General features: G+C 46.7%; 2 protein-coding genes across 2 annotated transcripts; one reads left to right on the forward strand and one right to left on the reverse strand.

The window, feature by feature from the left end:
• The first annotated feature begins 2,786 nt into the window (after positions 1-2,786).
• LOC141022909 (uncharacterized) lies at positions 2,787-3,593 on the forward strand. The gene has a single exon (XM_073499190.1). The coding sequence runs from the start codon at positions 2,787-2,789 to the stop codon at positions 3,591-3,593; it is 807 nt and encodes a 268-aa protein (XP_073355291.1).
• A 5,389-nt stretch (positions 3,594-8,982) lies between these two features.
• On the reverse strand, positions 8,983-12,223 carry LOC109763259 (cinnamoyl-CoA reductase 1). Its single transcript, XM_073500479.1, has 6 exons — positions 11,995-12,223; positions 11,403-11,576; positions 10,808-10,989; positions 10,404-10,566; positions 9,427-9,616; positions 8,983-9,313 (listed from the first exon to the last, which is right to left on the reverse strand). Exons 1-6 carry the CDS (start codon positions 12,107-12,109, stop codon positions 9,124-9,126), a joined length of 1,014 nt encoding a protein of 337 aa, XP_073356580.1. The 5' UTR covers positions 12,110-12,223; the 3' UTR covers positions 8,983-9,123.
• Between the last annotated feature and the right edge of the window lie 1,710 nt (positions 12,224-13,933).

Raw genomic sequence — 13,933 nt, forward strand, 5'->3', positions numbered from 1 at the left:
TAATTTGCCTTTTAGGGCATATTTTCTTCAGAGGGGTGACATCGTCGTCCACAGCGCATACAACTACAGAGCACGGACACCGGCAACGCAGCAAGGACACGTACGCACACCTGACTTACAGTGGTTGACGATAAACTCGCAGTCCCGAGCCAAGTGCACACCTCGTTGAGGAGGGAGAGCGCCATCCTGTTGTTGACACGACGCGGAGGGGGAGGAGCAGGGGCGGCTCCTCACAACGGCTTAGGCGAGGTAGCACCTCTACACGGCGACGACATGGGGCAAAGACCTCCCGTGGTGATGGAAGAAAAGGCGCCGACGGCCTGGGCGAATGTGAGATCGAGATGGCGACGACGTGACACCGGATGGCGGGGCGCCGGCAGATTGGAAGGTCGCGAGCTCGCGATCTACGCGGCCGCCGTGGGCAGGCCGACGGAGAGGAGCGAGGGAGGCCCAGCGTCAGCGTAGGGGGAGAAGAGGCACTTGAAGTCGCCGCCGACCTCGATCGGCTTGGCCTTGCATCAAGAACTGAGCTCAAGCCCAACAACGTCGAAAACAACGATAAGCGGCAGACAAACCGACTAAGCGACATCACGAACGATCGCGGCGCTCCACCTACGAACGCAAACACGACACGGTAGCAAAGTCTAGAAGCAGCAGGAAAAGCGGTTGCATAGGCCATCACGTGGTCACATAAAAAATTTGCTGTACATGCATGGGCCATCCACGTCGCCATATGAGGCTTCACCGCCCGACAAACCAGCTGTTTGACCTGGGAAGCAAATCTCCAACAGAATCGCTAGATCCACACGAATAGTTGGACATCACGTTAAGAAAATTTTCACGGGACAGTTAGATCCACAAGCAGATCTTACCCCTCCACCTACCAAACTAATGCACGTGTCCGACACCAGATTACCAGGAAGTCATTTTCACACAAGTGGCAAAACGGCAAAGCGAAAACATCCCCGGAAATAGGGGCTTGGTTATGTGGGTGATTTGAGTTTGATTCCCACCTGGAGCAAGCCTTTTTTCTACTACCCCCCCCCCCCCCCCCCCCCGGGCTATAGCATGAAAATTTTCTCCGTTAACATGGCGAATTCTTTTCTTGACAACGTCTCTACATTTTTCTCTGCTGATAACATTTGTTATAGCATGACAATTTTCTAAGGTGGCCATGGGTCTCCGCAGGAGCTATACCTCGCCTAAAGCAAGATGGTAGCTCCGCTAGCCCGAAGTGCCCATGCGTATGGCCCGGCCCACTCGTGTGTTTCTCGGTCATGCATTCGTTCCTTCGTTCTGATCGTTGTTGTGTTTCTTTGAGGTTTTCGCTTTCTTTTGTTTTTCTTCTGTTTTTTCATTTTTTTCACTGGTTATTTTTTTGTTATACTTCGGTTTTCTTTGTTTCTCCACAAGTTTTTGATGGGTTTTCTTTTTTATTTGTTATTATATTCAGTTTCTTTCTTTCCTTCTCAGCTTTTCATTTTTCTTTGCTTTTTATTTTTGGTTTTCTTGGTTTATTTTTCTTTTCTTTTTTCAAAAAGTGTGTAAATTTTTCTTACACATTTAATATTTTTCGTGTACGTCAAGAAAATTTTCTTAATACAAGTTTAACATTTCCTAAATATATTATTAACATTTTCCCAAATATATGTTTTGATGTCTATTGTTTTCATATACATTATAAAATTTTTATATACATATGAAATGATTTTCTATACACAATTAATTTTTTTCAAATACATTGTTAACTTTTTTGCAAATATATGTTTTCATGTGTATTGGTCTCATACACATTTTACATTTTTGGTACACATCTAAAACATTATTTTATAAAAGTTTTAAAATATATATATACATAATTTTTTTTAATATGTGTTTTGATGTCTATATTTTTTTCATACACATTGCATATTTTTCTTACGCATCCAAACATTTTTTATAGATGTTTCAACTATATGTTTTGATGTCTATTGTTTTCATATACATTGAATATTTTTTATATACATATAAAACACTTTTATACAGGTTTAACACTTTTCATATACATGATTAACATTTTGTCAAATATATGTTTTGTTGTCTAGTTTATACATACGCATTGTATATTTAATTGTACACCGGAAACATTCTTTATAGACATTTAACATCTTTTGGAAGTAAAGTAACATTTTTGTACATTCAATAAACATTTAAAAAAATCCATGTACGTGTTTCTGAAACACATGAACATTTTGTAAATGTCACAAACATTTTTCTTAAAGCTATCAACATTTTTATGCTAAAAAAATTACACTTAGTTAACATTTTTCAAATTCTTGTTTTAGTTTTTAAAAATAAGTTAAGTTTGGAATATATGTATTTAAAGTTTAATCTAAAATATAAACAAAAGTAAAAAAGAAAAATGAAAGAGTGAAGAAACGTTAAAAAGGGAACCAACGTTAAAGTTGGGCCGACCCATACTTGCGGCTAGGAATACTGGGCCGGCTTAGCGGTGCATCCTTGACGGGAGTGTACGTCAGACATAATCGCGCCCATGGGTCTCACTTGTCAGCCTCCCATCTATCCCCACTCTTACCCACGGTTTTCCAGATCTTCTACCCTCTCGCTTAGGGTTTTCGCATCTGGCGGCGGCGATCTAGCCGTCGTCTAGAGTTTTTCCCGATCGATCGCTGGCTAACCCTGCCGATCCTCTTCGAAACCCGCCTGATCTGCGGGGGCACAAGGGGGCTAGGGTTTTGCGCTGGTTTCTTGTGTTGTTCTTCTCCGAAGCCGCCACCGTAACCTAGATGGCGGGCCAGGAGGGGTCGTCGTCCTCGGCAGGCCTAGCAGGGAGAAACCTAGAGGAGATGTTGAAACATCTGGATCTGCAGGATGATGAACTTGATGACGTCGTGGTGGGAGAAGAAGAGGTGAAAAAGTATGCAGCAGATGCGAGATGGCTTGCGATTGGGAAGGTAAACACGACAAGGCAGTTTAGCGCATCGGCGATGTTCGAGAAGCTGAAGTCAGTCTGGAGGCTTGCTAATGTGCCAACTTATCGCGAGGCAGGTGAAAATCTCTTCATCTTTCAGATGTTTTGCCTGGGTGATTGGAAGAAGGTTGTGCATGGAGGTCCATGGCTGTTTAGGGGGATGGGGATGCTAATCGAGGATTATGGCGGCAAGCAGGAGCCGTCTTCTGTCATTTTTGATGGTCTGTATGTTTGGGCCCAGATCCACAACATCCCGAAGCTATACCGGAAAGCAGAAGCAGTAGATCAACTAGCTCGCCGCATTGGTCGCGTGAAGGAGACACAACTCTCGCCTCGCCTCTTTTATGAAGGTGATTATGTCAGGGTTCGTGCGAGGATACAGGTTAATAAACCGCTGACGAGAGTGACGTCCCTGAATGTTACTGGTGAGGGTAGGAAGTTTCTCCCGGTGAATTATGAGAAGATCCCTTTTTTCTGCAAAGTTTGCGGTTTCATGGGTCACAATCATGAGGAATGCGGTGATGGTGTTTGGGAGGAGAAGAACAAACAGTGGGGAAGCTGGATGCTAGCAACTAGAAGGGAGTCACCTCGGTGGCCGTGCGGGAGGACGAGGGCGGGGTAGAGCAAGGCGTGGAGCTCCAGAGCGTCGCCAAAACTCGCCCCCCCCCCCCCGGAAGAGATCATCGCAGGAGGCAGGCCTGGACTCAGGGCCGGAGGAGGAAGAAGTGACCAGCCCCCTTAAAACGGTTGCAACTGAGACTGAGGTCAGAGATGAAGTGGGGGCTCGACGCAACCTGGATGCAGCAATGTCAGAAAGTGCCAACGCAGCGGTACTAATGGTTCGGCCGGGCTCTACGGCAACATCTTTGGAGGCTCAAAATTTGGCTCTGGCAGGGGGTGCAAGCACCGTCCAGGGTACAATCCCGCCGCTACCTCCGGCGTATGTTTCACCACGAGACCTAAAGAAACAAAGGAAGGGCAGCTCTCCCTTGAAGAAGAGCAAATACATGATGGCGACATTGGCGGGCTCCAACCAGGGGTTCCGCCAGGCCCAATGAAAATACTAAGTTGGAACTGCCGTGGGATAGGCGATCCCGCGGCAGTTCGCGAACTCCACGATCTCCTTGAGATCAGCTCGCCATCTATCCTTTGTTTAGTAGAAACTCAGTTACAAAAGGCTCGTGTTGAGGGTCTTCGTTCTTCCTTAGGTTTTGATTTCAGTTTTGGCGTTGGTAGTACTGGTCGCAGTGGCGGCATTTGTATCTTCTGGAAAAACTCTCTTGGTGTTGCAATAAAGAACTATTCGGAATATCATGTGGATACCTGGGTTACTGAACCAGGCAGGGAATAATGGAGGATGGCGTGTTTTTATGGTGAAGCAACAAGAAGTTTGAGGTATAAAACATGGAACACAATGACGAGACTTAGGGGGGAGAGTACCCTCCCATGGATGTGCATAGGTGATTTCAATGAGATCTTGAGAGCTGATGAACAACATGGCCCTAATGAACGAGATAGTGCCCAGATCGAAGCGTTCAGAGAAGCGGTGGATGTGTGTGGCCTCGCTGATCTTGGTTACCGCGGCCTAGACTGGACTTGGGAGAAAAAAGTGACTGGTGGTCATTACCGTAGAGTCCGTCTGGACCGAGCTTTAGCGACCGCTTGTTGGTCAGGGTTATTTCCTTTCGCCACTGTTGAGCACCTCACGGCAGCCAAGTCCGACCACTGCCCTATACTGTTGGAGACTGATCTGGTGGATACAAGTGTAAGAGCGCGGCAAAAACAATTCCGTTATGAATGTATGTGGGAGTGGGATCCGAGGTTTGGAGATGTGGTCACCGAAGCTTGGAATGCCACTGCCCGAGCGTCGACTGTGGTTGATCTGTCGCATAAACTGGCCTCGGTTGCTGGCTCTCTGCAGCGCTGGGGTCGCACCACTTTTGGTGCTGTCCGGGCGGAACTGCGGGCTCGCCGCACGCAGCTGCAGGACTTGCGTGCTATGCCTAGCCGAGTGGGTTCGTCTGATGAAGAAAAAAGGGTCGAAGCCCGGATGACTGAGTTATGTATGCGGGAGGAGATTATGTGGCGTCAACGGGCCCGTATTCAATGGCTGGCAGAAGGTGATAGTAATACCAAGTTCTTCCACCGCAAATCTAGTGCACGAAAGGTCCGAAACCGTATCACAAAGCTTCAGCAGGCGGATGGTTCTGTAAGCAAAGATGATCAGGAAATGGCTAGTATGGCCACGAACTTTTACAGCAACTTGTATGCTTCCGAGAATACGGTTGGAATAGAGGAAGTCATGTCTCATATACCAAGGAAAGTGGATGATGCCATGAATAATATTCTGACGGCTCGCTATACTAACGTCGAGGTCAAGGAGGCTCTCTTTCAAATGTTTCCAACAAAGGCCCCAGGACCCGACGGCTTCCCTGCACATTTTTTCCAGCGGCATTGGGACCTATGCGGTGAGGAGGTAACTGATATGGTGTTGCGTGTTCTTAGCGGAGAGGATTCCCCGGAGGAGATAAACAAAACGTTCATCGTCTTAATACCCAAGATTGCAAGTCCAAAAAATTTAGGACAGTTCCGACCGATCAGCCTTTGTAACGTGATCTTCAAGATTGCATCAAAGGTCCTGGCCAATCGGCTCAAACTAATTCTCCCCGATATCATCTCAGAAGAACAGACGGCATTTGTACCAGGTCGTCTAATCACTGACAACTTTATCTCAGCCTATGAGTGCCTACACTACATGAAAACAAGGAAGCTCAAGGGAAATAGGTTCTGTGCTCTGAAGCTTGATATGATGGAAGCCTATGATCGTTTAGAGTGGAATTATCTGGAGAAGGTTATGTTGAAACTGGGAATCAGCCCTAAGTTCACAGAGATTGTGATGCGGTGTGTTTCTTCAGTATCTTTTTCTGTTATCTTCAATGGAGGGAAACAAGAGGACTTCACGCCATCGCGTGGTTTGAGACAGGGGGATCCCATATCTCCATATCTCTTCCTACAGGCGGCCAAGGGCCTTTCATGTCTATTGAAATCGATGCTTCCGATGGAAAGGATACATGGCATTACGGTGGCAGCAGGTGCACCGGAGGTAAACCATCTTCTTTTTGCAGATGATAGCCTTCTTTTCTTTAATGCTACACCGGAGATGGCAAAACGGGTGGATAATCTCCTGCAAAGGTATTGCTCTGCCTTGGGTCAGCGTATAAATAAAGATAAATCCTCCGTTTTCTTTAGCAAGGGTTGTGCTGAATCTCTGAGACAGGAAATCAAGCAAGTTTTGGATGTTCAGAATGAGCAGCTCTCTGACAAATATCTTGGCCTCCCTTCTGATGTGGGTCGGGCCAAAGAGGGTGCTTTCAATTATTTGAAAGATAGAATTTGGAAGCAGATTCAGGGTTGGATGGAGAAAACATTGTCAATTGGTGGCAAAGAGGTCCTTATTAAATCAGTTGCTCAAGCTATTCCTACCTACTCCATGGCATGTTTCAAACTGCTCAGAGGATTATGCCAACACATTAATGGGTTGTTACGCAAGTTTTGGTGGGGCTCAAAAAAGGGAGAAAGGAAGACTGCCTGGGTCTCTTGGGAAGTCATGTCACAACCAAAGTTTATGGGAGGAATGGGTTTCCGTGATATCAAGCTTTTTAACCTGGCATTACTGGCCAGGCAGGCCTGGCGCCTCCTACAGGAACCCACCTCCTTGAGTGCGCGGATCCTAAAGGCTGTTTACTATCCTCTGTCCACAATTCTTGATGCAGAAGTGGGCAATCATCCCTCACAAGTTTGGCGCTCTATTATTGAAGGAAGAGACACTCTGAAGCTAGGGCTTGTGAAACGGATTGGTTCGGGAGAGGACACAAACATATGGAATGACAATTGGATTCCACGTGATTTCAAGCTTCGGCCGGTTTGCCCAAAGTCTTTGGATCCTCCTCACAAGGTGTCGGACCTCATTGACCCAGTTAATATGACATGGGACCGAGCTGCTCTTGATCAACACCTCTACCCCATGGACGTTGAAGCAATTCTTAACATCTTGTTAAGCTCAAGAGTCCGCGATGATTTCTGGTCCTGGCATTATGAGAGAAGGGGTGTTTTCACAGTACGGTCTGCATATAGACTCTTGGCCTCCACAAAGCAACAGCGGACGGATTGGCTAGAGCACAACGACGGCCATTCGCGCCTTGAGTCTGACCGCCGATCTTGGACAAAGCTGTGGGGAGCATTGGTCCCTTCCAAGGTTAGAATTTTTGCATGGAGATTGGCTAAAACTTCCATCCCTACGGGAGAAGTCCGCAAGAATAGAAGCATGGCTGAAACACCGGAGTGCACCCTGTGCAAGGCGGCGGTGGATACGTGGCGCCACTCGCTTTTTGATTGCAAGATGGCTAGGTGCGTTTGGGCACTAGCTGATGAGGATCTCACGGAAACCATTGTCTCGAACCGGACTGACGACGCAAAGTTGTGGATGTTGTGGCTTGTTGATACTCTTCCCTCGATGGAACTTGCGCGCGTCCTAGTGACGATGTGGGCAAATTGGTGGGCACGGCGTCGAGCTATCCATGATGATCAGTACCAAAGTCCGCTAAGCACGCATATGCTCATTGAGAAATTCTTGTCAGAGTTGGAGGCGATCCCCGACGGGAAGGAGCGACCCAGGGACCGGAATGCAAAATCTAAGGACCTGCATGTAACGCCCAGGGACGTGCATGTAATGCCCAGGGAGGATTCGGTGCAGCGAGACCGATCAGTGCAGCCGGTCTGGCTCCCGCCAGCGAAGCATGACGTTGAATGTTGATGGTGGCCTTTCCAAGATTGGAGATCGAGGTGCTTCGGCGGTGATCAGCAGGGATAGGCATGGTATGTTCCTTGGTGCTTCCGCAGTTATATTCGAGGGTTTGCTTGACCCAACTATACTTGAAGCCCAGGCGTGCAACGAGGCCCTTGCTCTTGCCGCGGATCTTCATGCTCAATCCGTGTGCGTTGCATCGGACTGCCTCGAGGTGATTACCAATATCCATACTGGTGCCCCACGCCGCTATTTTGCGCTTTTGGAGGAGATCAAGCATAGAAGACGTTCTATCCAAGATATTCAGTTTGTGCACGAGAATAGAAAGCATAATGAGGAAGCTCATGCCTTAGCTAAGGCGGCTGCTTCTCTCCCTCCCGGGCGCCATGTGTGGCTTACTTCTCTGCCCGATATCATCTGTATCCTTATGTGTTTGAACATTTAATAAAGGATACATTTTCTACTCAAAAAAAAAATCTATCCCCACTCTTCTTCTCCGCTCTTCTAGCTCCATGTGGGCGACCCCACCCAGCCCCTTCTCCATCAACATAATGTTACGGCAGTTGGTTTTGAAGTGCCTAGACTGTTACTCCACCCGTCCCATAATATATGTTGTTATTACAACTGATATATGTAACATATTTTTTTACATCATATGCAACATCTTATATTATACTAGGTCGGGGGGTGTACTACTTTATTTGCCACTGAATGATTTATTCATTTTCAGGAACTTCTTTTTTTTTCGAAAAAGAAAAGTGTCATGCAAGTCTACGGAGTTCTCCAAATGTGAATCCTTAATAATTCTGCAAGTCATGCTCAATATGTTAAGCCGATGTTACCTTTTTGTAACCTGTACCAGGTTTAACATTTGAAAATCATGAATCACACGTGTATGCGGTTCCAGTAACACTCCCTTTTGCACAATAAGAACATGCAAACAATGCACAATACTGGCACCCCTGTTGGTGTGTCTGTGAAATTAATCGTGAATCTATGAAAAAAGACACCCACAGCCTGAGAATAACCTACAGTATTTCATTGTGTATGCCCAAAATGCACCTAAAGTGATTCTTCTAATCTAGCTGTAGGGCTGCCTGGCGCCGTCAGGCTGACGGTAATATAGCCTTCAGCTCATCGCAGCAAAAGGCTAGCGTGGAAATGGAGGGAAATCTTGTTCCTTTTGACAGTCAGACAGGGGGCAACAGATATAAGCAGGATTTATTTCATCGCTGTTACGCAGCAAGTTGTTCGACCATTGTGGCTGTTGCGAGACTCCGTCCAGCGACACTACACCTTACAGAAGTTCGACCATAAAACAAACAAATCACCAGCCACCACGGTTCATTCACTGATCACCAGCCAGACGGAACAGATGCGGAAGCCGGCAATTACGCCCAGCGGAACCCTGCAGAAGGCCGGCCTTCTCGTAGCAGCCCACGCTGTCCGAGAGCGTCTCCTCCAGCTTCCTCGGCCTCCAGCCCAGACCCTTCAGCTTCTGCGATGACAGCCCCGCTTTACGGTCCACGTCGACGATGCTGTAAAAGCAGAGCAGGGTTTCTTCAGATCATGAACTGGCTTACTGGCTGCAGGATAATTGTGCAGTGCAGTGTGACAAGTTCTGACCGAGCGAACGAGAGATGTAACCTACTTGTTCACATAGCTGTACTGTGGGTACATCTTCCTCAGCAGGTCCACCAGGTCCTTTGTGCAGACGCTATTCGGCGCGCAAATGTATCGCCCGGACGATTCTGCCTTCTCGTACACAAGCAGCAAGGCGTCCGCCACGTCACGGACGTCCACAATGTGCCACAGCTTGTTGCTCATCACGTCAGGGCCTCCTGTGAATTGTGACACAATGTACCGATTTGCGGAGTTTCAGTACAATCATGCAGACACATTTATGCAGCGTGCAACAGCAAGAATAAGACAGCACAAACATCAAAAGAGTTACTGGAGACTATCATTTATTTCAGGACTAATCATTTTCTAAAAGCTCACTTCAACAACACGCCAACGGTGCCGCTTCAACGATTCTAGCACGGAATTTGGCATTGTGTGCTTCTGTCGTCGATCGCTGTTCAGGGCATAATATCGACAATGAATGTGGTATATATCAAGTGCGCAAGCACATGCAACAGGTTGTAAAGGATCAGCTTATGGATGGATGCCCTCATCTCACAGCTGTAGAGCATCATACAAAGGCATAGCAGCTATCGTTGAAATTTGAAAAAGAATATAAAGAACAAACAGGTGCCAGGAGAGGAACCTAGTTATCATCTGCAAACAACAAGTTCTAGATAATGACCGGTGCCAAAGAAAAAATTGGACTTCTCCACTGATGGAAATTGAAGAGCGGATCGATATAACAACAGGGACTATCAATGTGATTGATCCCATCTATCTATATCTAACAACAGGAACAATCAGGATGATCTCATCCATATCTAACAGCAGATAGCCGTATGATCCACATCCAAAAGTCTTTTGGTTGGACATATGGAATACATTCATTCCTCAAATGGTAGATAGACTTGGATTAAACCAAATTGCCAGGTCAAACATGATATTTATTAATGTGAAATTTCAGGCAATAAAAGAGAACAGATGGATAGAGATCAGTATTACCATTAATAACATAGATTAAGAATTTGCTACTGGTATTCACAGTAGGCTGCAACAATGGACCAAAAACCAAAGGAGGGCAAAGCGTAACAACGTTTAATCCATGTTTCTCTGAATATTCCAAGGATGCCTGTTCAGCAACAATCTTGGCAACAGAATACCAGTCCTGCAAGCAAAAATCAGTAAAGGTCACAATTTAGTCTTCGTGGAAATTATCCCTAAGAAAACTTTCTTTTGTTACGGGTACAAGCCTTTCAAAAGAGCAAACACTACATCTTTAAGTTGTACTCATGTGCCTTTCAAAAGAGCAAACACGGAACCAGAAAAATTGTACTCCTGTGCCTGCCAAGAATTGTGACGCGTGCATAGTGATTTGGAAATTTCCTTTACTAAATAGCATCTCTAACCTGGTTCTCCTGGCAGAAGTCTTTGTCTGACCAGCAACTCTCGTCTTTAAGTTTATCTTGAGGCCAATTCGGGTTAAAATCAACAGCAGCATTGGATGACAAGACAATAACCTTCTGAACCTTCATAGCTGAGCAGGCCTTTAGCACATTTGAAGTACCTTTCACAGCAGGAGCCAATACTTCTGACTGCACAAATGCGTTTAAACTGTGGTGAGACGAAATGCATCCTGACAACACGCACTTCTAACACTTTGATAATCTAAAAATGTTAGCACACAAAGGCGAAAGCACATAGCAATCTACTATGTACATTGCACTAATTACTCCCAATGCTATAATATGATGTGCAAGTGTTCTCCAGGAGCCAGTATTGCAAACATACATTACGATGAGCCTAGCTTTGCAAGAACCAAAAATTGCCAAATTATGTGGGATCGAGAAGTGCATTATCCGATAAAGAGCGACACGTGCCAATAGGTATTATTCAGAATACTGCTTCAGTGTCAATACAAGCTCAGTACTGTACCAAATAATGTAGATACAGTAACACACAAACTGATTTTTCAGACACCGTAGCATTAGTTGGAAAGAACACCTGCCTCAGGATCAACAATCTTATCTTCAGGCACCGGAGTGGCGAGGTGGAAGACCCCCTCGCATCCCTCAAACGCACGTGTTAGCGCGTCGTAGTCGAGCACGTCGGCCTTGAACAGGTGCAGATTCTCCCGGACCTCGCCCATCTGCTTGAGGTGGACATTCTTGGGGTCACCTGAAAGAGCATTCAGCCATTAATCAGAACACTATACAGCTCCCACCTTGGCTTATCCGTGGACTAAGCACTTTGTTTTATACATTCGCTTTCGCCCAGGATCAACTAAACCTTTGCTTTCTTCATGCGGACACGGAACTCCGATCGATTAACATTTAACAACCATGAATATGAATGAATGCAAAGCACATGACGACACAGAACACTGGTTCACATTTTCCAACTGTGAATGAATGCAAGGCTCATCTAGACACGGAACTCTGATTGATTTACAACTATTGAACTCTGATTGATTTACAACTATGGATGAATGCAAATCACATCTATGACACGGAACTGAATCGACTGCAATTGCAAGGGGGGCCGGTCGCGCGGGCGTGAGGCGAACAGGTCGACGGGCGGCTGCGTCCGTACGTACATGGGTCGCGGAGGGTGGCGTGGACGGCGTAGCCCCGGGAGAGGAGCAGCTTGACGAGCCACGAGGCGATGAACCCGCCGCCGCCGGTCACGCACACGCGCCGCGGCGGTGCCATCTTCCCTCCTGCCCTTCTTCCTCCTGCCCGCCGCCACCACCAGTGCACTGTAAAGTACGCAGAACTGGAAGTAGCAGGTCGTAGCACTAGCAGCCCGATGTGGAAATCGATTAAGAAATCCGCGCCGAAACAAAAATGGATTTGGACTCGTCCGGGAGAGCGGTGCGGAGCGGAACAAAAACACGTGGAGCGAGCGGTGGAGCAGACACGCACATCGCGGCCACCTGTTCCCTTCTCCGACGACGACGACGCCGCCGCCGTCGCTTGGACTGCGGGGTTCCTGGGGTCAAGAACGCCATCGCCATCGGAACCATTTTTTTACAGCGCCACCGCTGGTCGATGTTTTTTTTTGTTTGAGGCAACCGCTGGTCAATGGCTGCGAAGCCACGGCCCAGTACAGCCCATCCACGTGACTGGGCCTAGCTCATCAATCTCGAGAAAGGAGGAGGAACCGGGAGAGCAACTAGTCAACGAGCGCTCCACCCCTCAAAAAAAGTTAACGAGCCCTCATTCGGAGCCTTGCAATGATCAGCGCCACTTGGCGCGCTCTCAGCCGTTCGCCACGTGTCGCGCTCTGGACGCTCCCTCCGGATTTTGTTTTTATTTTTATTTTCCGCACGCGTTTTGGCTTTTTAAACGGGTTTTTTCTGGGTTTTTTCGACGTTTTGGTTTTCCCCGGTCTTCTTTAGCTTTTCGATCAAATTTTTTAGAAAAACATTTTTTTGCACGAAAAAATGTGTTTTCTTTTTTTTCTTTCACGCAAGTCACGGTTTTTCTTCCGTGAGAGGCATGGTTGTTCTTTAGCGAGAGTCACGGCGGTGTCTTTCGGAAACGAAAAAAAACACGTTTTCTGTTTTTTCTTTCACGAGAGTTAAGGTTTGCTTCCGCGGGAGGCACGGTTGTGCTTTCGCGAGAGTCACGGCCGTGCCTCTCGAAAAGGGAAAAACAAAACTCGTTTTCTGTTTTTTTTCTTTCACGAGAGTCACGCTTTTGCTTCCGCGAGAGGCACGGTTGTGCTTTCGCGAGAGTCACGACCGTGCCTCTCGGAAAGGAAAAAATTATGCGTTTTCTGTTTTTTTTCTTTCACGAGAGTCACAGTTTTGCTTTCGCGAGAGGCACGGTTGTGCTTTCGCGAGAGTCACGGCCGTGTCTCTCAGAAACGAAAAAAAACCGCGTTTTCTGTTTTTTTTTCTTTCCACGAGGGTCACGGTTTTTGCTACCACGAGAGGCATGGTTGTGATTTCGCGAGAGGCACGGGCGTGCCTCTTTTTGAAAGGAAAAAAACCATGCTCCCGGTTTGGTTTTTTTCGTCGGTTTTTTCATGAAAAAAAAGTTCGTCAAAACCTATCAACATGAGATCTAATTTTGAAGATCTCGACGCGAGGAATCCAATGGTGAAAACGGTTCGAGATTTGGACGCACGGTTTAAGAGATACAATGTTTTGAATAAACGAATCTACGAAAAAAGGGAAAACTCTCAGGTTGCGACAAGTAGCGCGCTGCATGTGCGCCACTTGTCGCGACCTGGGGAGGTGGAGTATTCTTTGCAACAAGTACTCCTTAATTAGTGATTTCGAGGAACCGGAGGCGCGCTGGTGGCCTGCTGCTGAAAAAAACCATGAAGCTTTCCTTTTGTTCTCCAAAAAAAAGTTGGATGTGGCTAGTGGGCGCCCGAGCGCCGTTGGTACGATCTAGCGCTCCTTCAAATAAGGAAAGAGCAGCTGACGCGCACGAAGTTGTTCATTAAAAAAGGAATCTTATCCCTACGTGCACTTATTTGTGGTCCAAAAAGTTTAAAAAAACTGTAACTTTTAGTTTAAGCGT

The sequence above is a fragment of the Aegilops tauschii genome, chromosome 5 (assembly GCF_002575655.3).
Source record: "Aegilops tauschii subsp. strangulata cultivar AL8/78 chromosome 5, Aet v6.0, whole genome shotgun sequence".
Classification (NCBI taxonomy): Eukaryota; Viridiplantae; Streptophyta; class Magnoliopsida; order Poales; family Poaceae; genus Aegilops; species Aegilops tauschii.